The sequence below is a fragment of the Taudactylus pleione genome, unplaced genomic scaffold (genome assembly GCF_031769625.1).
Source record: "Taudactylus pleione unplaced genomic scaffold, aTauple2 ptg000644l, whole genome shotgun sequence".
Taxonomy (NCBI): Eukaryota; Metazoa; Chordata; class Amphibia; order Anura; family Myobatrachidae; genus Taudactylus; species Taudactylus pleione.
The window spans coordinates 579,358-606,019 of record NW_028285046.1 but is presented as its reverse complement, the minus strand read 5'-3'; the positions used below and the strand labels follow the sequence as shown (position 1 = coordinate 606,019).

Sequence of the window (26,662 nt, the reverse complement as noted above, 5' to 3'; positions counted from 1 at the left end):
TCCTTGTGAAGAGAGAGGCTACATTCTCAGGAATATTAGGTTGGCCCATCAAGGGGTCAATTCAATTAAGCACAATATATTCAGGACTGTGAGTAAGTGCAGCTATATGCCACACTTACAGTACCGCCAGACTTGTAGATTGTTGTTTGCAGACTCATAGGGCTACGTTAAAAATCCCATGAGTTTAGGGCACGAGTTGTGGTGCCATTGGCGGCTTTTCCTCGAGTTATAACGGTAACTCACCCCTGCTCCTGATTGAACTGAACCCCAGATGTCTATCTCCGCTGTGCTTATGTGATAGATACATTTTAAGCAAAAATTATCTATATTAGTCTATAATAGTTACTAGTTTAAGCTGTATAGTAGAAAAGCTACTTCCCTTCTCCACCACACCACAGACCTTCACATACACATCTGATTATACAATGCTACATACCCCATAATACACTACAATTCAGTTATACACAAAGTGGTTGATTTTATATTGGATTTTGAGCCTGGCATTACTTAAATGTATAGTATCTCCCCTGCTGGTTATGTTGTTCCCTTTCTTTAGATCTTTCCCGGAGCTGAATTTCCAGCCTTTGACATGCTGATTTTAGGAGTTGGCCCAGATGGACACACAGCTTCTCTGTTCCCCGGCCACCCCCTGTTAGAGGTGAGAACCATTTACGACTCACAAGTTTATTTTACCCGCTTTGCATCACTCTTTCCCAGTCACTGAGTAACTTACAGTGTTGTGAAAAACGTTTTTGCCCCCTTCCTGATTTTTTCATATTTGTCACACTTAATTGTTTCAGATCTTCAAACAAAATTGAATATAAAACAGACACTGAGTACACACAAAATGCAGTTTTTAAATAATTTCATTCATTCAAGGAAAACAATAATCCAACATCCATATCGCACGTGAAAAATGAATTGCCCTATTAATCGTAACAAATGGTGTTGCCACCTTTAGCAGCAACAACTGCAACCAAACGCTACCGATAACTGGAGATCAGTCTTTCACATTGCTGTGGAGGAATTTTGGCACACTCTTCTTTGCAGAATTGCTTTAACTATTGAACTGCGTATTTACGGTCCAGCCACAGCATCTCAATTGGATCTGTCAGGACTTTGTCTAGGCCACTCCAAAACATTAATTTCTTCTTCTTCAAGTCTGAGGGACCTTGCTCACCATGGGTTGTCACAGGGTCCAAAGGAGCTGGCACTTGATATACAAGTATAACTTTAAGACAGAGCTCTTCCCCTCTGCAATCCCTGGTCATCATTATTAAGTGCCCATGAGAGCAGGGATGAGTTTCCTGGGGCTGCACTTGCAGCTCCTTCTGTAGGCCGTACCACCCGTTTTATCCCTGGAGGAAAGTTCGTGGTGGTTTCAATAGTACATTGTAGCTCTTACTGGGGGAGAGCTTGTTGCAGTCCTCCCCCCCCCCCCCCCCACGTGGTGCTAGAGCCCCTGCAGGTTTGTGCTGCAGCTGAGTAGGAGGAACAGAAAGACGCAATTTCTCAGTATTGCAGCTTCCAGGTGGCTCTCTGGGGACCGATCTACTGGTGACATCTGCTCCTGTCCTTTGTAACCCCTGATCCTTTGCCTCTATAAGACTAAGTATTCCACTGTTTTTTTTTATCCCCTCATACAGTGTTTTAGTATTGCCTTTATATTTGTTCTTTATATTATTATAACAGTATAAACTTTGCTGGTCGATAACTGTGTGTTTGCCACTTATGTATTCTGCAATCTAGCAGACTGACTGACTGACTGTTTTTTATTCTTTTATTATGGCTGATGAGGCAAAGTCCTCTAAATCAAAATGGGGTGTTTTTGCCATGTTTTTTTATGTGGCCTAAATATAAGGCAAAACTGCCATGTGGATGGCTGGATTCCGGGGTTTTATGCGTGGACTGCTCTGTGAGGTACGGTGTCGTGCAGGCTCTGGGAGACACTTTTTGAGCATCCATAGCGCCTGTATATGTTTTTTTACTTATATCTATTGTCTTTCTAAACAGTAGGGGTACTGTTATATAAAACAGAATAGGCTGCAGGTGGAAAGGGCCCCAACACACTTTTGTCTTTTTACTATTCTGGGAGGCACTGCACCTATCATGGAGGAACCTGCATGGGTTTAAGCTCTGGGTTTGTTTGTTGCGGAACTGGTCAAGCTTGTAGCAGGTACCCAGCAGGAGGAGCAGGCTAGGGCCTCCTTACTCTTGTGCAGGATGTCGGCCCCCACGGACGTCGTGAACTCTGCTTCACCCTGTTGGTGAAATGGTGTGGGTCAATTCTAGGGAGCGTTCCATGTCGGGATTTGCAAAGGTCTCTTCGTATTTGGAGAGGTTCTTTGAAGAACCACAGCTCAGGGAGTCACAGAAACATCATCTCTTTTCGCAGATTCCTTTGGAGAGGACTCCAGGTCAAAGGAGGAGGAAGGCGTGGTCCTACTTCTCCCCAGTCAGGGCATCAAGGATCTGATTAATGAGGTCCAGCAATGCCTGGACTGCTTGGAGGTTGATTCCCAAGCCGAGGCTACGGGGCCCTTAAAATGCAAGAAGAAAAGAATGGTTACTCGACTTCATCCTCCAATCTTTCTGACTTAATTGAAAATAACTGGAAGGCTCCGGATAAGAAATTCACAACTGAGAGTTTTTGCGTCTCTTATCTGCTGCCTGAAGATCACATGCTGAAGTGGGAGCGCCCCCGAGGTGGATGCTTCTGTGGTGTGATTAGCCAAGACAACTACTCTTCTGGTGCCAGGGTCGTCGTCCTTTCGGTATCTGCTGGACAAAAATTGACTTCTGCTTTGGTGGTTAGAGCCATGAAACATTGGCTGGACCAGCTCCTATTTGACCTTCAAGTGAACCCATCTAAGGAAGATGAGCACGGAATAGCTCTTGGGGGCTGTGGAGTATGTTTGTGAGGTAGGTAAGGATGCGGCCAAAGTGGCTTCCAGGGTCTTTGCTTCAGCTTTCTCCGCCAGAAGGGTTCTGTTCTCGCATTTCTATCAGGCTGACTCAGGCTCCAAAAATTTTCTTCAGGTGCTTCACTTCGATGGAAGTGTTTTGTTTGGACCAGAGTTGGATAAGGTAATTGTGGAGGCCACGGGCGGTAAGAGTACTCTCCTCCCGGTGTCTGCTCCGAAAAGGGATCTCTGTTCCTTTCTTTTTGACCTTCAATTCTGTGCAGGGCAGCAACTAGAGGGCAAGCTTCCAGTTGTAAGTCGTTTCCAGGGTGGTCCTCGGCATTGCATGGTAGATCTGCTTAGGGTGGACAATGTGTCTTTTGACGAATATTAGACAAGCCTTTATGTTCTTCTTGGTTAACAGTGGTCCTCACCTTGCAGCTCTCCCAAGGATGCCATTTGGGCCAGACTCTTTTTATGGTGGGATCATGAATGCTGACATTAATTGAGCCGAGCAAGACCTGAAGTTCTTTAGATGTCCGTCTGCATTCTTTTGTGACTTCCGTGATAGCCGATGATGTGTTTTTGGAGGAGTTTTGGCCCCTCCTAGGAGAATTCACCATTGTACCAAGTTTTCTCCATTTGAAGATAATAGCTCTCACTGGTTACTGAAGTCCCAGAGCATTAGAATTGGCTTTATAACCCTATCCAGACTGATATATATGATTGTGGCATACTGTGCTACTTATTGAGACCTTGTAGCTAAAATTACACTCTCACACAGGGCCAGTTGATGTCGGATAACTTTTTTCCTCCAATAATTGAAATGCTAATTTAAAAACTGTATTTTGTATTTGCTGATGTTGTTGTCTTTGTGTTATATTAAATGAACATCTGAAACAATTAAGTACGTTAAATGTGCAAAAACAAAATAAATCAGAAAGGGAACAAAAACATTTCACGCCACTGTATATCCATAGTTATCTCCTCCTAATGCTGCCACTTCTCATGTTCCTCTCTCCCAACAGGTGACAGACCAAATTGTTGCTCCTATTAGCGATTCTCCCAAGCCTCCACCCCAGCGAATCACTCTGACTCTCCCAGTGATTAATGCAGCTAAAACAGTGGTGTTTGTGACCACCGGAGAGAGTAAAGCAGCAGTTTTGAAAGTAAGTTGGTTGTTAACTAGTACCTCATGATTCCATTTAATCATTTTGATGGTGTATGAAGCTTAAAAAAATAAATAAAAAAGGATTACTCACACACACTGATCAAGGCCCTTGTGTGTGGTGCTTGCCTTTGGCCAGTACATTCGCAATAGGAACTGGACCCCCCTGGTTGCTGTCCTTAGTTAATCCTTTGTATTCTGTTTTGGGGAGAATGGTCCAGAACAGTTTCCGCATTAGACTTTAGCCAACTGGCGACAAAACTTCTTGGATTACCTCTAGTTGGTTGGGTGCACTGGTGATCACAGGTGATGGTAGCTCTTTAAGAGGGCATGTTAGAAACTCTAGCAGTGCCTAAGGAAACCCTTCTGGCCCCATTTTAAGACCAGAGTAACAGTAATACATCCTAACACACACATAACCATAAGAAATACATAACAATATTACAATACTAATATACTGGTGAACGGGGGATGTCAAGTGGGGTTAACATTTATGTTTAGCTGTTGCCAGCACCTTGCCGTCAATTGATCCACCAGCAAGTTCTGACACATTGCTCGTAATAAATGAATGCATTAAAATAATAAGCAGTAACATGTAGAGGGATTCAGAAGCATTAAAAATAATACTCCAAACATTGATATGGACCATAGTATAGGACTGCCCATATGATATATATATTTTATTTAATACTAAAGAACAAACATTGCATGTATCCTGAGTTTTACTAATGGCTGGTAACCACACTGTTTGCTTCTGCTTACAGATTGTTTGTTTGATAGTTCCCAGCACATAAACCCGAGCCAGGTTACAGCTGAAGTCCTTCATTTCTTCTTTTGCTCTGCGTTGGTGAAATCAAGAGTAGTTCTTTTTTTTTATTTATTTTTTTCAAATACTCGTTTCTGTATTCTGAATAAATAAGTAATATATTTTACCTTGGACAGATTGAACTTTAAGTAGCATAGGAAAATATTTTTATATTATTTACATTATTAAGTAGAAACAAACAAAATTAGCAAATAATACACTTTTCTATTAATCTTTTACCGATTAGTGCAATGCTAGAAAATGATGGCAAAACTTTTAACCAAATTATTAGTTAGTCGAACTATGAGAATAACGATAATTATAGGCATAAAAGTTATTTATGCTGGTATGATACAATTATAGGGTCTAGATACAGAAGTAACCCTCTTTCTTTTTTGTTGTTGCATTTCTTGTTATTTTGACATATTTTTCTTTAAATTCACCTTACTCAAAGCACATCCCATTTTGCCAAGGATTACGGATATAGGATCTCATTCAGACCCGCTCGCAAGCGGGTCGATGTTTAGGCCCTGCACACGCGCAGCGGCCACACTGCGCGTGCGCAAGCCCCGGAGCGAGAGAGAAACTCTCTTGCTTCGGGGCTCGCTACAAAAGGGGCGGCTGTCGATGTTGATCGACAGCTCGACCCGTTTTGTAGGCGTGTCGGGGGGGGTGGTTTCACAAACGGAGCCGTTTTGTGGTCGGCCGCACTGACATCAGCAGTGATGTCAGTGGGGAGCTCCCTGGGGCTTGCGGTTGCGGAGACCCAACCTCAAGGGTCTCATCGCAAGCCTCTATGGCCTTGACCATCGCGACCATCAACCTGGTCGGTCGCTAAGCTGTGGGTGGTAACCCACAGCTTAGCTAGCGACCAGGAGGCCGCACTTCAAAATACAAGCGGCCGCCCACATTCAGTGCGACCGTTCGCATTTTGCGAGCGCCTCTGAATGAGGGCCATAGTGTAACCTGTGTTTTAGCAACTGATATGGAAGTTACTGCCCAAGCCCGATGAGAGTGGATCTACTAACAGCTCCCTGGTCCACCTAGCACTTGGAAAATTCCTGATGACATCATTGTTATCACACTGCAAGATTTTCCTCACTTGGGAGGGATTCAATTCTCAGCGATGTGCCAAGAAATATCAGCACAGCACAGGGATGCAATTCAAAATCTTGGTAGGTTACCATGTTCAACTAAAGGATATTTCTTAGTCAGGGTCCATAGGGATCCACAGGGATACTATGGGGATATTGTGGTTGGAGTGATCCAGGCACCAAACAGTTAAGCTTTTAGCTCCCAGGATGCCTCATGTCCTCCTCCACATATACACCGCCCCTGGCCACAGGCATTAGGTTTTTCGTTTGGTGCAGCAGGATTCAGACGCACCTTTAAAACAGGGGGACTGTTTATATTTTATTTTAATAGTTAGCAGTGCTGAGCGTCTTAATAGACTCCTGCACTGTGACTCCGTCTACCTCCACCGGGCGGCAACACCAGTAACAGGTCTGGTGATTTTGACGGGTCATGGCAGAGCTTGCTAGCGGTGGCGCTGGGGCCCGAACTGCAACCGAATGCACGGAGATGTTGGGTAAGGCGAATCCTCACTTATGGGAAATCGCGCGTGGCAGTTCTTGCTTCCAGTGATGGAGTTGCACCGGAAGCCGCTGCAGTTAGTGCCTGGGGCCGTCTGCTCCCTCACTAGACTACCATGGCCTTATCGTCTGACGCCGGGGATCGGCAGCAGACGCTTCTGTTGCCATGAGGCCAGCGTACCCTGCCGGTTGATGCAGCTTAGGGGAGGTAGGCTCTCCCCCAGCAGCTCCTCCCCCGACCCAGATGCAGAATCATCAAAGGTTTTCTCCCGCCTCTGGGTTGCTCCTCCTACCCTCCTTGTGTATATGAGACGCTCACAGTCCACTGTCTGTGCTCTGCTGAAGCGGTTTGGTCTCAGGAGGTTTTGGATCAGTCTCCCTGTATATTTCTCCTTTGGGGCAGGTATATAGGGGGTCATTCAGACCCACTCGCGAGTGGCAGTACGCTCGCAAGTGGGTCGATGGTCCCCACTGCGCATGCGCACGACGGAGGGAGCTCCGTCGTGCACATGCGCGAGACCCGGCGAGCGAAGGACTTTCCATCGCTCCGGGTCTCGCACCAAAGGGGGCGTGCTGTCGATGTTGATTGACAGCACGCCCCCTTTGGTGGGCGTGCCTGCCAGACGGAGGCGTTCCCATTGGAACGCCTACCGTCTGAAGCCGGCCCCACTGACATCACTAGTGATGTCAGTGGGAGTGATTTTGGCTCTGATAGAGCCAAAATCACTCCTGGCCTTGCGGCTGGGAAACCCGACCGCAGGGTTTCCCTCGCAAGTCCGATGGTCGCGATGGTCAAGACCATCGCGACCATCTTTTTGCACGCTCGTATATGCTGTGGGTGGTGACCCACAGCTATACGAGCGTCCAGGAGGACGCTCCATATTAATGGAGGAGGGCCCTGAATCAGAGCGAGCGCTCTGTCAGAGCGTCCGGCTCTGAATCAGGGCCATAGTGCGCTATATCCTACCAAGTTTGAGTAGTTGATTCAGGGTCCATTGCAACTAATTTAGATATGCATTGTATGTGAATTTTTGCTAGGTGCTGTGTTGATACTGCCTTTTATTTCTTACTGCTGTTATAACTATGTGTTTTTTTTTCTCCTCATCCCTCTGCTACAGGTGGGCAGTTTTTTCACTACTTCACATTTACTAGTTACTTGTGAAGGCTGTCACATTACATTGCATTATTTCCTTTATAATTGATATGTCAAAAGGTAAAGCCCCTCAGGACTTTGTACAGGATGGTTTGTGTGCTGTCCGTTATTAAGAACCACCTCACCAGTCCAGTCTACCACCCCCTGTACAGGAGCCTAAGCAGACGTTATTTTATCAGTCTACTCAGCATGTAGATTCAGATGCATCATCGGAGGAATCAGATGATGCGCCAGGCTCCAGGGTTTATCTCTGGATAGGAGACCCATCCTTCTACAGTGGATGTTCCTTCTTTGGTGAGGGCGGTTAAATCAATCCTAAATATACAGGATGATGAGCCAGCTCCTAGACAGAAGGCTCCAGTGTTTAACCAGAAGGTGGTAAAAGCTGAGTTTTCTAAATTTGAGCAGGTCACTGAACTTCTAGAAGAGCCATGGAGTAACTCGGCTAAGCTGTTCCATGTTGTGAAAAGATTAGCATCTTAGTACATTCAGTAGCTGGGAAAGAATACAAAGTGGGAAATCCCTCCTACTGTGGATGCTCATGTGACACATTTAGTCAGGAGTGCTACGTTGCCTATTCTGTCAGCATCTTCTCTTAAAGATCCAACAGATGGAATAATTGAAACATGTTTTAAAGCAGTATTTCTACTTCAGGGTCCATAGGGTATCCACAGGATACCTTGGGGTATAGGCAATGGCGGCAGACATCCAGGCACCACAGAGTTAAATTTTCAGTCTCCCAGGATGCACTGGGGTCCCTCTCCTATACCCCGCCCCTGAGCCTCAGGCCACTCAGTTTTCGTAGGTGCCTGGCCGGACCAGTCGCACCGTACAGAGGGGGGTCTTTTTAAGGCCCCTGAATATTTCTTTGCAGCTGTGGCTGCACAACTAGAGTGCTCCAGCATAGGACAGTCAGTATTGACGTCCATGCTGTCACTCCTACACCCCGCCGGTACCGATCCGGGGATGCTGGTAGGTAGCTGGGGTCACAGCTAGCGGTGATCCCCGGCTACCTGGACTGTGGCCGGATGCACGGGGAACAAGGTAAGCGGCGGGGTCCCGCGGTGGGCACCCGCCGGTAACACAGTTCTGTTTGGTCCCCAGGCAGGGGGCTCCCTGGGGACCGGCTGCGCGTGGGGCCAGGTACTGATCCTGCGCCTTCCACTAGACCACCAGGGACAGCGGGCCGCAGCATGTGCGGTACAGCGCGGCGTCCCAGGGGTTAATAGCACGCCAGGGGAGAACGCCTTCCCTGTCTCACAGCCGGCGTCTCCCCCGCTGCACAGTGCCATTCCACAGCGGTCTGAGCGGGCTGTGTCAGCGCTCCTCCCCCGGGCCCTGCCTTCTCTCTGCTCCTCGGTGGCCATTTTCTCACTACATGTGCTGGGGATGGCAAACGCTGCTGGAAGCTGATACAGATGCCATTGCGGTCCGGGTCCCCCGCATACCTCTCCTTCAATTAAGGTCAGTGTATGCAGTACTGTTTCCTACCAGGCTCTGGTCTGTGTAGTTGATCGCAGTGCTTGTAATGCAGGATGTTATCTGTGCATTGTATGTGACTTAAATGCTAGCGCTGTTTGCCTGTACTTTCATTTCTGACTGTCAGCCTTTTCCTATCCCTGTTCTTCTGCTACAGCCCTTGCGGTGCGGTGTCGCAGGGTGTTTATTACCTCACAGTAAACGTGGTTTTTCTGTGTGGGAGGTCACATACGCTCCGTTCACATTCCTCATGTCGGAAAGTGAACGAGGATATCCTCTTCCAGCTATAATGTACTGATATCATGTGCAGTTAGCGGAGGGATATGTAGACGCTGAGGGTTTATGGAGGGCATGTTGTATTATATATCACGCCCCATTTCTACTTCAGGGTCCATAGGGTATCCACAGGATACCTTGGGGTATAGGTGTGACGTCAGTCGCAGGGCACCAAAGAGTTAAGCTTTCAGCCTCCCAGGATGCACTAGGTCCCCCTCCTATACCCCGCCCCCGGGCCAAGGCACCTCAGTTTAGTTTGGTGCCCGGCCGGAGTCGGGTGCACCTGTTGGAGTGGGGGCTAGAAGAGCCCCTGAAGCTTTTTCTTCATGCAGCTGTGGCTGCACATCTGGATGAACAGCATGGACAGTCAGTCCTGACGTCCATGCTGTCTTCCCTACACCCCGCCGGTACCAGAACGCCGGTACTGATCCGGGGATGCTGGTGGGCGTCTGGGGTCACAGCTAGCGGTGACCCCAGATGCTCCGGACCATGGCCGGATTCAAGGGGGACAGAGGTAAGCAGCGGGGTCCCGCGGTGGGTCCCCGCTGATCACATGGTCCTAAGTCCCCAGGCAGGGGGCTCCCTGGGGACTGGCTGCAGCGTGGAGCCAGGCGACCAACCTGCGCTTCCACTACCCCCTGGGACAGCGGACCGCAGCAGAGCGGTAGCGCTGCGGCGTCCCAGGGGTTAAATGCATGCCAGGGGAGCGCGCCTTCCCTGTCTCACAGCCGGCGCCTCCCCCGCTGCACACAGCCCTCTCTGCACTGTGCTGACTGGTCCTGTGTCAGCGCTCCTCCCCCAGGCCAGCTTCTCTCTGCTCCTCGGCGGCCATCTTCTCTGCAACGCATGGTGAACGCTGCTGGAAGTCTGGAAGGAAGCATCGTGGTCTGGGTCCCCCCGCATACCTCTCCTCCGCTGTGGCTCAGGTCTGTGTATGCAGCGCTGTGTCCTACCAGGCCCTGTGTCTGTGTAGTTGAGTGATCAGCGCTGTTAGTGCAGGAATTGTTATTTCTCTGCATTGTATGTGACTGTGCTAGCGCTGCCTGTAACTTTTCTTCTCTAAACTGTCAGCTTTATTACTGTCCCTGTTCTTCTGCTAAAGCCCTTGCGGTGCGGTGCTGCAGGGTGGTCTCTCGCCTATTTAATACTTAATTGGTGAGAGAGGTCACATACGTGGTGCCATCATGTCTGAAAGTGATTTTCCCCTCCGGCTACAGTGTACCACGTGCAAAGTACCGTTAGCGGAGGGGGAGGGTAGCGCGGAGGGCCTTTGCCGGCAGTGTTTGTCCATGGCGCGGCCTATTACGGTTACAGCACCGGTACAGGAGCCGCCCTGGGCTTGTTTCGCTCAGGCGTTAACAGCTTTAGTGGGCCAGTTAGCTCCGCAGCCCGCGTTTACTCCGATGGGTTTGTCCCAGCAGTCTGTGGTGTCGTCACCCATGCAGGGGTTCCCACGACAATTGGTGGTACCCCACAGTCTCCCTATTTCTCCGCTCCCGGGTTCTCAGGAGCCAGCGTGGGTTAACTCCCTGACGAGTTCTGTACAGCACTTGTCGGATGTGTTGCAAGGGGAGTCTGTGATGCGGCCTCATAAAAGGCCGGTGGCGTCTCTGTCCGCTCCTTATGAGGATGACGAAGGGACGTCTGATGATGGGGAGATTCTGGATCCTTACGATCAGGAACCTCTCCATACTAAGGACGCTGATGCTAAGTCCAAAGTATATATTCCTGGACTTATTCGGGCGGTCCGCACAGCCTTGGTGATTGAGGACGAAGTTCCCCCAGCGGCTAAATATACCAGCCGCAGAGACGCCTGGCGGTGGCTTATCCGTTCGCGGATAATTATTTTGCTAAGTGGGAATCCCCTCCACAGGTGGATTCCCACGTGACCCGTCTTGTCCGTAGTGCCACATTGCCGATGCCATCCATGTCCTCCCTTAAGGATGCTACGGACCGCAAGGTAGAAATCTGCCTGAAGTCCGCTTATTCCCTTGCAGGGGGGGCAGCACGGCCGGCTATGGCCATTTGCTGGGTTGCCAGAGCAATGGAGCGCTGGGCGGATTCATTAGAGGCTTCTTTTGAATCCGACTGTCCGGCCGAACAGGCGGAGTTGATTGGCAATCTCCGTGATTCGGCCACCTACATCAACGAGGCGGCTCTAGACATTAGTACTCTGGTGTCTAGAATTTCTTCAGCAGCGGTAGCTGCTCGTCACACCTTGTGGCTGCGATCCTGGAAGGCGGACGCAGATTCCAAGAAAGGTCTGGAAGCGTTGCCGTTTACCGGAGAAGTTCTCTTCGGTCCGGATCTGGATAAGATTGTGGCCACGCTGGCGGCAGCCAAATCTGCTTGTCTCCCGTCGGCCGCTGCTCCTTCTGGTTCTGGACCATCGTCCTTTCGGTCATCTAGGGCCCAGGGCAGGCCCAAACCACAGTCGTTTCCTCGACAGGCTGGCCCTAAGAAATCGGTCAAGCCCCGGAAACAGGCATGGAGTACCAGACGTCCGGCCCCCAAGCCAGATGACAAGCCTGCGGCCTGACGGTCCGGGTCTCCCCTTGGGGGATCCCAGGGTGGGAGGCCGCCTGCTGCAGTTCTCCCGGTGTTGGTCGTTCACTACGACAGACACTTGTGTTCTGGAGGTGGTCTCCCACGGGTATGCCCTCTCCTTCCGGCACAGACCCCCGGCTCGATTCTTCACCACGGGTCTACCATCAGACCGGAACAAGGCTACGGAGCTGCGGAAGGTATTGCACACTATGCTCCAGGCTGGAGTTATAGTGCCTGTTCCATTCTCCCAGAGGGGCCAGGGTTTCTATTCAAATCTATTTTTGGTACAGAAACCCAATGGGTCATATCGTCCGATTCTCAACCTCAAAGCACTCAACAAGTCTTTGCGGGTCCCGAAGTTTTGGATGGAGACCCTACGGTCCATCATTCTGGCGCTGGAACCTGGGGACTACATGGTGTCATTGGACATACAGGACGCTTACCTGCATGTCCCTATTCTTTTGCGCCATCAAGAGTTCCTTCGGTTTGCAATCCGCAGCGACCACTTCCAGTTTCGGGCGTTACCTTTTGGCCTGGCGACAGCACCACGTGTTTTCACCAAGGTGATGGCGGTCATGGCGGCTTCTCTGCGGCTGCAAGGAGTCCGCATGTTGCCGTACTTGGACGACCTGTTATTGGTGGCAGGATCTCCAGAGCTCCTGTTACACCACTTGGACCTGACCATTGCACTGCTGCAACGGCACGGCTGGCTAATCAACTGGCAGAAGTCCACTCTAATCCCGTCTCGGAGGATTCTGCATCTTGGAGCCTTATTGGACTCGGGACAGCAAAGGATCTTCGTAACGGAGGACAAGATCTCTGCTTTACAGTCAAGGGTGCGCAGTTGTCTGCACAGCCGCCGGGTGTCCTTACACTCGGCGATGAGGTTACTGGGCTCCATGGTGTCGGTGTTCGACATGGTGGAATACGCCCTGTTTCACTCCAGACCTCTGCAGCACCTGATCCTGTCCAAGTGGAACGGGCTGCCTCAGTCTCTGAAGTTCCAGACGATTGTGCTCACCCCGGAGGTTCACCTGTCCCTTGTGTGGTGGTTAAAGACGACCCACCTCAACAAGGGACGTCCGTTCTGGGTTCCAAATTGGGTCCTGTTGACAACGGACGCCAGTCTTCGGGGCTGGGGAGCAGTTTCGGGTCCACACTTGTTCCAGGGCAGGTGGACGCCGACAGAAGCGGAGCTTCCAATAAATATCTTGGAACTCCGTGCGGTCTTCAATGCTCTCCTGCAGGCACAGCGGTTTCTCCAGGGTCACCCGGTGCAGGTCCAGTCGGACAATGCTACCACCGTGGCCTACATAAACAGGCAAGGAGGAACTCGCAGTCGGGCGGCTCTCGTAGAGGTCTCTCGGATCCTGGTTTGGGCGGAGCGCAATCTTCCGGCCATATCAGCGGTCTTCATCCCGGGAGTGCTAAATTGGGAGGCGGACTTTCTAAGTCGCCAGGACGTTCATCCAGGGGAATGGTCCCTGCACCCGGACGTTTTTCAAACACTGGTGGACAGGTGGGGTCTTCCAGAAATCGACCTCATGGCGTCCCGGCACAACAACAAGTTGCCGGTGTACGGGTCTCGCACAAGAGACGAAGGGGCGTCTCTGGTGGATGCTCTGTCCGTCCGGTGGACGTTCAGGTTCGCATACCTGTTCCCTCCGGTCTCCCTTCTTCCACGGGTAATCCGGAAATTCAAACAGGAAGGAGGGACGCTCCTGTTGATAGCTCCCGCGTGGCCCAGACGGCACTGGTTCTCAGACCTTCAGGGTCTGTCCGTGGACAGTCCTCTGCGGTTGCCGCTACGACCGGACCTTCTGTCTCAGGGTCCTTGTCTTCACCCGGTCCTGACTCGGCTGTCTTTGACGGCGTGGCTGTTGAGACGGCCATGCTGAGGTCTCGGGGGTTTTCCAGCTCTGTGGTGCGTACCATGTTACGAGCTCGGAAACCGTCTTCCGCGAGGATATACCATCGCGTGTGGCATACGTTCTTCCAGTGGTGTCGACCGAGAGGTTATGCACCGCGGGAGTTTCGTCTGTCTCGGATTCTCGCCTTCCTGCAAGCGGGACTAGATCATGGGCTTCGCCTTGCTTCTTTGAAGGTACAGGTTTCGGCCCTATCTGTCTGGTTTCACCGTAGGATTGCTACAATCCCGGATGTGCGCACCTTTATGCAAGGTGTTCTCCGTATTCAGCCGCCCTTTGTTCCACCTGTGGCGCCTTGGGATTTGGCTGTGGTCCTGAGGGCTCTCCAAGGACCGCCGTTTGAACCACTGGGCTCAGTGGATATTAAATGGCTAACAGCTAAGACTGTTTTCCTTCTGGCCGTTGCTTCGGCCAGACGTGTTTCTGAGTTAGGGGCTCTTTCTTGTAGACCCCCTTTCTTGGTTTTTCATGGGAACAGGGCAGTGCTCCGCACTCGGCCCGAGTTTCTTCCCAAAGTTGTTTCCCAGTTTCATGTTAACGAGGAAATAGTTGTTCTGGCCTTTAACTCACCGGGTCTTTCCGTGGGTGAGGCCTCTTTGGATGTTGTGCGGGCCTTAAGGACTTATGTTGACCGCACTTCTTCGTTTAGGAAGTCGGACGCTTTGTTGTCCTCTATGGCTTCTGTAAAAAGGGTTGGCCTGCTTCAAAGCAAACTTTGGCAGCCTGGATCCGTATGGCTATTTCTGAAGCTTATCTTCATGAAGGCCTACCGGTCCCTCCTTCTCTGAAGGCTCATTCCACTAGGTCTGTGGGTCCTTCGTGGGCAGCTCGACGTGGTGCCTCGGCAGTTCAGATCTGCAAGGCTGCTACGTGGTCTTCTGTCCATACCTTCGTGAGGTATTACAGGTTTGACACCTTCGCCTCTCAGGATGCTTCCTTCGGGCGGCGGATTCTCCTTTCTGCACAGGAGCGTCCCCACCCTTAAAGGATACTGCTTTGGGACATCCCCAAGGTATCCTGTGGATACCCTATGGACCCTGAAGTAGAAAATATGAGATATGGTAAGAACTTACCCTTGTTATCTCTATTTCTACGAAGTCCATAGGGTTCCACAGGACTCCCGCCCTGTCGCACCTGTGCTGCAGATGGGCTTTGCTCTGGTCACCGGTTTTCCGTCTCCCTCTGGTGAGAATGTGATTCTTGTATGTGTCCAGATCTTTGTTCTCTCTCTTCCTTCTCCTCCTCCGGCCTATGGCTTGGTAACTAACTGAGGTGCCTTGGCCCGGGGGCGGGGTATAGGAGGGGGACCTAGTGCATCCTGGGAGGCTGAAGCTTAACTCTTTGGTGCCCTGCGACTGACGTCACACCTATACCCCAAGGTATCCTGTGGAACCCTATGGACTTCGTAGAAATAGAGATAACAAGGGTAAGTTCTTACCATATCTCATATTTTCTGTCACTGTGCCTGCACAAAAAAAAAAAAAGGGACCGCCTTCGGCTGGCTAAGATGCTTACAGCCTTTGTGGGCAACGCCCTCTGCGTTTCCCCATAGGGGTTATCGCAGCCTGTGGTGGTCTCATCACATGCAGGGGTCCCTGGACAGTTGATGGTACCCCAGTGTATCCTGTTTTTCGCCCCCCCAGGTCTCGCAGGAGCCTGTGTGGGTGAATTTATTGTCCAAATGGTATAGCACCTGACGGCCTTTAGGGTCTCAGACGGGTAAAGACATGACGTCTGATGACGGTGACATTATTGACTTTTTCAGACACGAGCCCCTTAGTGCAAAGGAGGCGTAGTCTGGGTCTAAAGTCTATATACCTTGGCCTTCTAAGGGCAGTCCGTGCGGCTTTGGTTATTACATATCCCCCGTGGCTAAATCCAAATATGCCTTCTTTAAGGATAAGGGTGTTGCCACTGTAATTCCTCTATCTGGTCAGGTGGATCATTTAGAGGAGGCGTGGAAAATCCGGGTAAGCGGTTCCAGCCTCAAAAAACGGTTGACCTTTTGCATACCCCTTTTGCGGATAATTACATTTCCGAATGGGAGTTACCTTTACGGGTAGATTCTCATGTTACATGCCTAGTGAGGAGTGCTACGTTGCCCATGCCCTCCAGGTCCTCTTTGAAGGAGGTTCCAGATTGCAAGGTGCAAATATATCTAAAATCCAATATTCCCTTTCTGGAGGGGCTTCCAGGCCGGCTATGGCCAGGTGCTGGGGGGCCAGAGCCATGGAACACTGAGTAGGTAACTGGATCTCTGCACACTGACTCTCCAGCAGAGCAGGTGGATAGTGGCAAATTCTCAGAGACTTTGCCATGTTCATAATGAGACGGTCTTACGTATAGCCTACTCCTTTCCAGAATCTCCTCGGCAGCAGTAGCGGCTTGCCGCTCCCTGTGGTTGCGCTCTTGGAAAGCGGACGCAGATTCCATTTGGAATGCTTTGCCTTTTCCGGGACAAGTCCTGTTTGGCCCTCGTCTGGACGCATTTGTGGCCCTGCAGGCAGCAGCTACGTCTGCGTGTCTGCCATCGGCTACAGTCCCATCAGGGTCTGGGGCTTTGTCTTTTCGGCCCTGTGAGGCCAGGGTAAGTCTAAAATACAGCTTTCCAAGACAGTCAGTAGCCAGGAAATATGCTCAGCCATAAGAACAGGCTTGGAGTACAAGACGTCCTACTCCCAAGTTGGACTATAAGCCTTCAGCCTCATGGGACGGGCCTCTTCTCGGGAGCCCCCAGAGTTGGAGGCCGGCTTCTCCAGTTCGCCCAGTGCTGGTGTCTGACCACCACGGACACTGGGGTAAGAGAAGTATTTTCTTGAAGGTATGTCGTCTCCTCCCGGTAAAAGCCTCCCAGACGGTTTTTCGTTACAGGTCTTCTGTCAATTCAGGACAAGGCCCTGTAATTTTTGAGGGTGTTACACTCTATGCTCCAGGCAGGAGTTATAGTACCTATTCCGTTGCCCCAAAGGGGAATGAGGTATTACTCCATCCTCTTTCTGGTACAGACACCCAATGGGTCTTACCAGGACATTCTCAACCTCGAATCCTTCAACAAATTCTTAAGGGTTCCTCGGTTCGGGAGGGGGACCCTGCATTCCATCATCCAATGGAGCCTGGGAATTTTGTGGTGTCGTTGGATATATTTAGGGTGACTACCTGAATATCCCTCTTTTCTTAGCACACCAGTGTTTTCCTCAGGTTTGCAGTGGTCGATAAGCATTTCCAGTTTCTGGCATTGCCCCTTGGTCTGGCCTCTGCGCCTCACGGTTTACCAGGGTCATGGTAGTTATGGCAGCCCACCTGCGGATGCAGGGGGTCCGCTTGTTACCCTATCCGAGTGACCTCCTGTTGTTACCACGGTCTCCAGAGATACTTCAGTGCCATATGCAACGGACAATATCTGTGTTGCTACGTTAGGGCTGACTGATAAACTGGAAATGGTTCTCTCTGATTCTTCACAGAGGATGCTCCATATCCCAACATCTGAGGATCTTTGTGATTGAGGAAAAGATCTCTGCATTACAGGCAAAGGTACGCAGTTGCCTGCAGAGTCGCCAAGTGTCTATTCACTTGGCAATGTGGTTCCTGGGTTCCAGGATGTCGCTGTTCGACATGGTGGAGAGTACCCAGCTTCACTCTAAAGAACTTGCTCCTCTCCGGATGGGATGGGTTGCCCCATAGGATAAAGTCAATAGGCTTTCCCCGGAGGTTTGTCTCTCTCTGGCCTGGTGGCTGCAGAAAGCTCACCTAAACAAGGGGCACCCCCTTTGGGATTGCGAACAGGGTCCTTCTGACGATGGACGCAAGTATCCATGGCTGGGAAGCAGTGATGGGTCCACACTTGTTCCAGGGCAGGTGGACACCAGTAGTTTTTGCGCTTCCCTTAAACATCTGAGAACTCTGAGCAGTATTCAAGGTTCTCCAGCATGCAGGACAGGTCCTCCACGGAAGTACCGTGCAGGTACAGTCTGACAACGCCATCATGATGGCTTATGTAAACCACCTAGGAGGTTCCCGAAGTCAGGCGACACTAACAGTGGTGTCCCGAATTCTGGCTTGGGTGGAAGGCTATATCCCTGCCGTCATCGGCAGTGTTCATTCAGGAATCCTCAGATGGAAAGCAGGCTTTCTCAGCCGTCAAGACGTGCATTCAGGGAAATGTCCTCTTTATCAGGAGGTGTTCAATCTTCTGGTGAACAAGTGGAGCCTTTCAGAGATGAGACTCTTCTGATAGACGTAGGTAGGTCCAGTGGACCTTCCAAGTTGTGTACCTCGTCCCTCCGTTATCCCTTCTTCCTCCAGTAATAGCAAGAAGGAGGCACGCTCCTGCTGATAGCTCCAGCGTAGGCCAGATGGCACTATTACTCAGATATTCGGAGCCTCTCAGTTAACACTCCGAAGCTGTTGCCTCTACGCCCAGACCTGTTGTCTCAGGATCCTGGCTGATACCCAGACCTGGGTTGTCTGTCCTTGACTGTGTGGCGGTGGAGACTGCCCTCTTAAGGTCTAGGAGTTTTTCCAGCTCTATAGTTAACAGGGGCTCTGTCCATGCTAAGAGCTCGGAAGTTTTTATCTGCAAGAATTTACCATTGGGTATGGTATACTTTCTTTCAGGTGTCGCCCTAGAGGCTAGGCTCCTCGGGTATTTCGGATATCCAGAGGTTGGCTTTCCTACAGGTGGGCTTAGATAACGGTCTTCGCCTTGCTTACCTGAAGGTGCAGGTTTCTGCCCTGTTAGTATGGTTTCAGTGTAGGATTGCTACTCTTCCTGATGTCCGCACCTTTGTGCAGGGTGTACGTTATATTCAGCATCCCTTTGTTCCACCTGTGGCTCCTTGGGATTTGGCTGTGGTCCTTAGGGCTCTCTAAGGACAGCCATTTGATCCACTGGGCTCAGTGGATTTCAAATGGCTTACGGCTAGGACTGTATTCCTTCTGGCTCTTAATTTGGCCAGTAGGATCTCAGAATGGGAGGCTCTGTCATGTAGACCTCCCTTTTTCTCATCTTTCCTAGGAACAGGGCAGTGCTTGCCTTTACTTCCCCAGTCCTGTTCTGCTGGTGAGGCCTATTTGGCTGTGGTACCGGCGCTAAGAATTTAAGTTGACCGTACCAGTCCATTTAGGACATCAGACTCTCGGTTTTGTCCTTTCTGGTTTCCATAAAAAGGGTTAGCCTGCCACTACGCTAACTTTGGCAGGATGGATTCACAGGTCTTCCTGTTCCATCCTCTATTAAAGCTCTTCCACTAGGTCTGTGGGTCCTTCGTGGGCAGCTCGATGTGGCGCCTCAGCGGTGATTGGCAGCCACGTGGTCATCTGTCCATATTTTTGTAAGGTATTATGCTTTTGATACCTTCGCCTCTCAGGATGCTTCCTTTCGGCGGCGGATTCTCCTTACAGCACAGGAGCGTCCCCACCCTTAAAGGATACTGCTTTGGGACATCCCCAAGGTATCCTGTGGATACCCTATGGACCCTGAAGTAGAAAATATGAGATATGGTAAGAACTTACCCTTGTTATCTCTATTTCTACGAAGTCCATAGGGTTCCACAGGACTCCCGCCCTGTCGCACCTGTACTGCAGATGGGCTTTGATCTGGTCACCGGTTTCTCCGTCTCCTTCTGGTGAGAATGTGATTCTTGTGTGTTCCAGACTGTCTTCTCTCTCTTTTTTGCTCCTGCTCCGGCCTATGGCTTGTTACGAAACTGAGTGGCCTGAGGCTCGGGGGCGGGCTATAGGAGAGGTACCCCAGTGCATCCTGGGAGGCTGAAAATTTAACTCTGTGGTGCCTGGATGTCTGCCGCCCTCGCCTATACCCCAAGGTATCCTGTGGGACCCTATGGACTTCGTAGAAATAGAGATAACAAGGGTAAGTTCTTACCATATCTCATATTTTTCAATGTCTGGAGCTGTTACTCAACCAACTATGGCTGGGGCTTGAGTATCCAAAGCTGTTGAAGAATGGACGGGGGCATTGGAAGATACTCAACAGAATGCTACTAGAGAACAGCTGACATATATATCTCCAACATATGGGAATCGGCCTCCTGTTTGGGAGAAGCTGCAATAGATGCTGAGCTCTTAGCTTCTAAACCATCGGTAGCCTCGGTTGTGGCTCGTAGAGCCCTTTGGTTAAGGTCCTGGAAAGCAGATATGGGGGTCAAAGAAGGCTCTGGAATGTGTTTTTTTTTTTAAATATACTTTTTGGGGCAGAATTAGATAAGATAGTGGCTACTCTGGCAGCTTCTAAATCTGCAGGTCTGCCATCAACAGCTACATTAAAGTCTAGGCAGTCTTCTTTTCGGCCCTTTCATCCTCCGGGCCGAGCAAAAGGACAGTCTTCATCCAGACCGTCTAGTTCTCGCGGGACTACCAAGCCGCAAACTAAGAGTTCCTGGCTGGCCAGACGCCCAGCTTCTAAGCCGGACTACAAACCCTCTCCATGATGGCGCGGACGTTCTCCTGGGGGATCCCAGGGTGGGAGGCTGACTTCTTCAATTGCAACTACTGGCATCAACCAACAACAGACACCTGGGTCCGAGAAGTGGTCTATCGGGTATGCCTTCTCTTTCTGGAGGTGTCCTCCCCAGAATTTTTTTTGCACAACTCCCCCATCAGATTCTATCAAGGCCATGGCCCTCCAGGAGGCCATTTACTCCCTGCTGCGGGCAGGGGTGATAATTCCGGTTCCTGTGGTTAAACAAGGAAGGGGTTATTATTCCAATCTATTTTTGGTTCAGAAACCAAATGGGTCTCATCAACTTATTCTAAATCTGGAAATCCTCAACAAGTTTATCCGTGTACCCAAGTTCCGTATGGAGACTCTTGGATCAATTATTTTGGTAATGGAACCTGGGGATTTTATGGCTTCCTTGGACATTCAGGATGCATATCTGCATGTACCTATTCCATCCCACCAACAATTTCTACAGTTTGCTGTCCTGCAACAACATTACCAATTTCAGGCACTGCCCTTTGGTCTATCAACGGCCCATCGGGTCTTCAAAATAATGACAGTTATGACGACCTACCTCAGGCGTCAGGTAATCAGAATACTTCCATACCTGGACAACCTTCTGATATTGGCACAGTCTCCAGCTGTTTTACAACACCATCTCCAACTGACCATTGCCTGCCTACAGACGCATGGCTGCATCATAAATTGGAAGAAATCCTCGTTCTCCAACACATCGGATGGTACATGTGGGGGCACTTTTGGATTCTCAGGCACAAGGGGTGTTTCTGCCAGATGACAAGATTGCGGCCCCATCATTGCGAGTACGCAAATTGCTACGCAATCAAAGGGTATACATTCTATCAGCGATGCAGATCTTGGGGTCAATGGTATCCACCTTCGACATGGTGCAATATGCTCAGTTCCACTCCAGGCCTCTGCAGCAATTGATTCTCTCATGTTGGAATGAACAGTATAATCTAATACAGTCCCAGAGGATCCTTCTTACTCCGGAGGTTCGTCTCTCTCTCGTGGCTAAAAAAGGATCATCTGGACAAAGGTCACACATTCTTGATTCCAAATTGGGTGCTTCTCACCACAGACTGCAGTCTTTGCGGATGAAGGGCAGTGACCGGCCACACCTTTCAGAGAAGATGGACAAATCAGTAAAGTCATCTACCCATAAACATTCTGGAGCTTCGAGCAGTATACAAAGCACTTATCATGGCACAGGACCTGCTCCAAGGCAGGCCGTTCCAGATCCAGTCCGACAACGCGACCACAGTAGCCTGTCTCAAGCATCAAGGAGGCACGCAAAGTCACACAGCCATAAGGGAAGTGACAAACATTCTAATCTGGGCAAAACGTCATCTTCCGGCTATCTTGGCAATATTCATCCCGGGAGTCCTCAACTGGGAAGCGGATTTCCTAAGTCATCGGGACATACAGGCAGGTGAGTTTGCTCTCCACCCGGGGTTTTTTCAAGACCTTGTGAACAAATGGGGCCTACCAGACATAGACCTAATAGCTTCATGTCACAATCACAAGGTCCCCAGGTATGGGTCCTGGATCAGAGACCCCTCAGCCGCGTTCGTAGACGCACTAGCAGTGAGGTGGGACTTCAAGCTGTGGTATCTCTTTCCTCCGATTTCCCTCCTCCCAAGGGTCCTCAGGAAATTCAAGCAGGAAGGCGGAACAGTGATACTAGTGGCTCCTGCTTGGCCCAGACACCATTGGTTCACCGACATACAGAATCTATCCATAGACATTCCGTTTCCTCTTCCTCTATGGCCGGATCTGTTAGCACAGGGTCCCTGCCTACATCCGGACTTACCCCGTCTGTCTTTGACGACGTGGCTTTTGAGTCTTCCATTTTAAGAGCCAAAGGTTTCTCCAGCTCTGTGAACGATGCTTAGGTCATGAAAACCTTCCTCTGCCCGCATCTATTACAGAGTTTGGCATTCTTTTGGTCAATACTGTTCCTACAGAAAGTTTGACCCTAAGGTTTTTAGGGTTTCCCAGGTACTTTCTTTTCTCCAGGCTGGATTAGACCTCGGTCTCCATCTGGCCACCATGAGAGTACAGGTTTCTGCAAAGTATTGATTCTTTGCCGCATGTTAGAACTTTTTTACAGGGTGTCCTCCGAGTTCAGCCACCCTTATCCCATCGGTGTCACCGTGGGATTTTTCCTTGGTTCTCAAAGGGCTGCAAGTTCCCCCATTTGAACGTCTGGGCTCAGTAGATTTGAAATGGTTGACAGCGAAGACAATTTTTCTCCTCGCTATCTCTTTTGCACGCAGAGTCTCTGCTTTGGCATCGCTCTCTTGTGGCTTCCCTTTCTGATTTTTCACCAGGATAGAGCTGTTCTCCATACATGAGTGGGTTACCTTCTAAGGTAGTGTCCCGTTTTCATGTGAATGCAGAGATTGTGGTTCCAGCTTTCCAGTCTTCAGACCTTTCTGTAGGTGAAGCCTCCCTGGATGTGGTTTGTGCTCAACGTATCTATGTGGATCGTGCCGACTCTTTTCGAAAATCAGACGCTCTTTTTGTGTTATATGGTTTTCACAAACGAGGATGGCCAGCTAACATACAAACTCTGGCTCGATGGTTATGTATGACTATCTCTCAGGCTTACACGCAGGCTGATCTCCCTGTTCCAAACATGGCAACAGCACATTCTTCCCGGTCTGTGGGACCATCGTGGGCGTTTCGTCATGGTGCATTTCCTAAGCAATTGTGCAAGGCAGCCGCGTGGTCTTCTGTCCACACTTATCTTAGGTTCTACGCTTTTGATACTTTTGCCTCTCAGGGTGCTTCCTTTGGGCAGCGAGTTTTCCTTTTTGCTCAGGAGTGTCCCCACCCTTAGGTGAACTGCTTTAGGACATACCCATGGTATCCCTATGAACCCTGAACAAGAAAATAAGAGTTATGGGAGACTTGGCTTTGTTAACTCTTTTTCTTTGAGGTCCACAGGTCACCCACCCTGACGCTCCTGGCTGCTTTAGGTAATTTTTCTTTCGGTCACAGATTCCCTCTTTTCTATGAGTGTTTCTGGTGTACGATTGTTCTTCCTTCTCCTTCCTTGGGCTGGTTTACAAAACTGAATGCCTGTGGCCAGAGGCAGGGTATCTTAGGCATCCTGAGAACTAAAAGCTTAACTGTTTGGTGCCTGGATCACTAAAACCACATTAACCCCATGGCATCCCTGTGGATCCCGTGGACTTCGACGAAAAAGCGTTAACAAAGGTAAGTCTACCATAACTCTTATTTTTAGATGGACAAGAGGAATTATGGATAGACACGTCTGGCGACTGGATTTAAAAGGAAAACACTCCTGGTTTTTCATTTTATTGCCCTATTAGATACCACTATGAATTGCCACTGCTAAGTAAATATACCTCCAGGACTAGTCAGTCTGGGTACAGCATATAATGGTATTATATTAATTTATTTTCTTACTTCTAATATTAATTTTTAAGCTTCCTCATGTCTACCAACTACACATTTATCCAATTAAAATAATGCTTTGGTGATTTTGGATAGGGTAACGTATTTACTGCATGTAGAGCAATCTAGGCTTTAACCTAGGTGCTCGGTTTAATTCCTTCATGACTGAGGTTGTTCTATGCTTTAGCAACCATAATACTTTATTTAGGATTTGAGAGGTTTTCCCCAGGATCTTCTCCTGTGCTGGCTATATACGGTGACTGATGCACACAAGCTGGATGAAATTGTGTGCGTAGAAGTAAATACGGATATTTGCCCATTGCTGAGTAGTACGCATCCATGTGACCGCACCACCCCTATCCATATACTTTTTACAGCCACACTTGCACTGGCTCTGTCCTTGGTACAATAGATCTGGGCCGTAACTAGGGTATTGCGGCCTATGCTATGGGGGCGCTGTTTGGGCCTGTCAATTTTTTATTTATTATTATTCTCACTTGTAGCTTCCTCTTATTTCATCCCCAGCATTTCCTGGCCTCCCCTGTCTCTTCCCTGGCCCTTCCCCATGAGGCTATTCCCCTTGTTTGGGTGCGTTATGCCCCTATTTGAAAAATGGGGGGGGCGCCAATGCTATTTCTGGCACAGAGCACCAAAAAGTCTATTTACGGCTCTGCAATAGATCAATCTTAAAATAGACCTATCACTGTATATGTACTTATCTGCATAAACCACAATTCCGCTGATATGCCCTGGCTAGACATTAGCTGCGTGCAAACTAATCGTTACCACCCAGCTACTCCCCTTCAGCTGCTAGTGGAGATGAGATTGCAATGAATATGTCTCTGCATCGCCTGTAGATGTGTACGCTGGGCTGCGTAGCATGCACAGTATAAAAGCATGCAAGATGCGTCTACAGGACCGACTTGACTCTGCATCAGCCCCAGAGTGTTTAATGTTTTTTGTGAGCATCAAAGGATAGTCCTTTATTTCCTCTGATTCAGCAGTTTTCAGAGATGGAACTTTTTGCATATAAGCAGCAAAATGTTAAAGCTCCTCCTTTGTGAACTCCTATTCCTATGAATGTGACATTTACTGTGCAGGGGTTTTCATAACCCCACAGCCTGTTTGAAACGGTATGCAGTCAGGAAGCCGACGGTCGAAATGCAGACCGCCAGCTTCCCGACTGTGCAATCCCAACAGGGGACTAATAATAGGTGTTGAAATCTCGACGCCTATCGTTATCCCTACGCCGGGAGCCCGGCATACCGAACGATGGTAAGCCGGGCGGCGCCCGCGGACAGGGGGGATCTTAGGGTTAAGCTAGGGGAAGGGGGGGGGTTAGGCACCCCCGGGGGGAGGTTAGGGTTAGGTTCCCCCCTGGGAGGGTTAGATTTTGGGGGGGAGGTTAGGGTTAGGCAATCCTAAGGGAGGGTTGAGTATAGTTAGTTTACTTATCGGCATCTTCACTGCAGCCGGTCTTCCGGTGTCGGGATTTGAACCGCTGGACATAGGTCCGGCGGTCATTCATACCGATTCCGTTTGAAACAGGCAAGTGGTAGAAGAAGCAGGGGGAGCATCCGCAGTCCTGTCCTAGGCATCACAGAACCTACCAAATTGAAGATGGGAGAATGCTAGACCTCAGGTAAATGCTTAATGAGGTCCACCAAAAAATAAATAAATGAATAATGATAAAATAAAAATAAAAAATAAATAAAATAAAATATATATATATATATATATATATATATATATTTATTAACAGTGCTATTATTGGTATATTATTATTATTGCACCTTTTTTACTTTTTTGTGATGTGCATATAAATATACTTACCTCATGTGTCTTCCAGCGTATCCTCCAAGTGGAGGAGTCCGATCCATTGCCAGCTGCTCGGGTCTCCCCAGTGAATGGTAAATTGCTCTGGTTCCTTGATGAATCTGCTGCTCGGGATTTGACTTGTCCTGTAGAGAAACACTCTGTCCTGTAATGTCTCTCCAAGAGCACAGCATCCGGAGTGGGTTCAGAACCAGAGTCCGGAGCTCCCCACACCTCATCCTTGGGTCAACCAGGGCCACAGGCAGAAGCAGAGAGCCGGACAGAGCAGAGCTACAGGTCATAGTCAAGCCAAGGACAAGACCGCCAATGGGATGAAGAGACACTTAACAAAAAAAGCTACATGTAGTGGTTGTTCTGAACATACTAATGTATATGGGCACAGTGACTTTCTGGACCAAAGACTGAACTTGAACAAAAGCCACGGATACATAGACAGTCACCTTAGCCACAGACTGAGCTGGAATCGGAACCAAGACGGAGGACCATGAAAATAAAGATGGGTATCCAGAGATGAATCCACAAAACCATAGCCAGATCCCCAAACCGATCGGCACACAGAACTGAAGACAACATCATGGGCAGAACATCAAGCTTGCAGATCTGCCCAGTATATCCCCACCCTCTATATTCTTGACTCTGCCCACTGTACCCTTCAAAATCTGTCCCCCTCTCACATCTGCCTCCCGCTAGGATCTGCTCCTCCATGTTAGATGATCCAAAACGTTTAAAAGATTTGCACATTCTGAACGTATCACATGAATGAACAAAAATAAAATAATAATTTCAAGAAGTGTTTTGTAATCAATACGACACTGCATACATTAAAACAAGGACATATGTGATATGGTATAACAAATGCATAACAACTTGTCCCCTTGGACTAATGCCTTAAATCATTTATGTGCACACTACACTTTGTATTAACTCCAAGTGAACAGTTTCCATACACATAAGAGGCAGAGCATTCGTAGGTTACATTGATATCCATAATAATAACAACAACAGTACAACTGCGCTAGAACCAACGGAGTGCCGCTATAATCCCAGAAGGCGAAGGCCACAAAGACACCTGGA

At 49.3% G+C, this 26,662-nt stretch overlaps 1 protein-coding gene across 7 annotated transcripts in view; it reads left to right on the top strand.

Moving 5' to 3' along the window:
- Positions 1 to 26,357, top strand: part of PGLS (6-phosphogluconolactonase) — a 78,957-nt gene extending 52,600 nt beyond the window's left edge. For all 7 annotated transcript variants that reach the window (XM_088455130.1, XM_088455124.1, XM_088455126.1 and 4 more), the window contains exons 4-6: positions 557 to 658; positions 3,932 to 4,072; positions 25,602 to 26,357. In XM_088455130.1, the coding sequence (XP_088311256.1) occupies positions 557 to 658; positions 3,932 to 4,072; positions 25,602 to 25,739 (381 nt within the window). In that variant the 3' untranslated portion in view covers positions 25,740 to 26,357. The remainder of the gene's footprint in view (positions 1 to 556; positions 659 to 3,931; positions 4,073 to 25,601) is intronic.
- Positions 26,358 to 26,662: the final 305 nt, after the last annotated feature.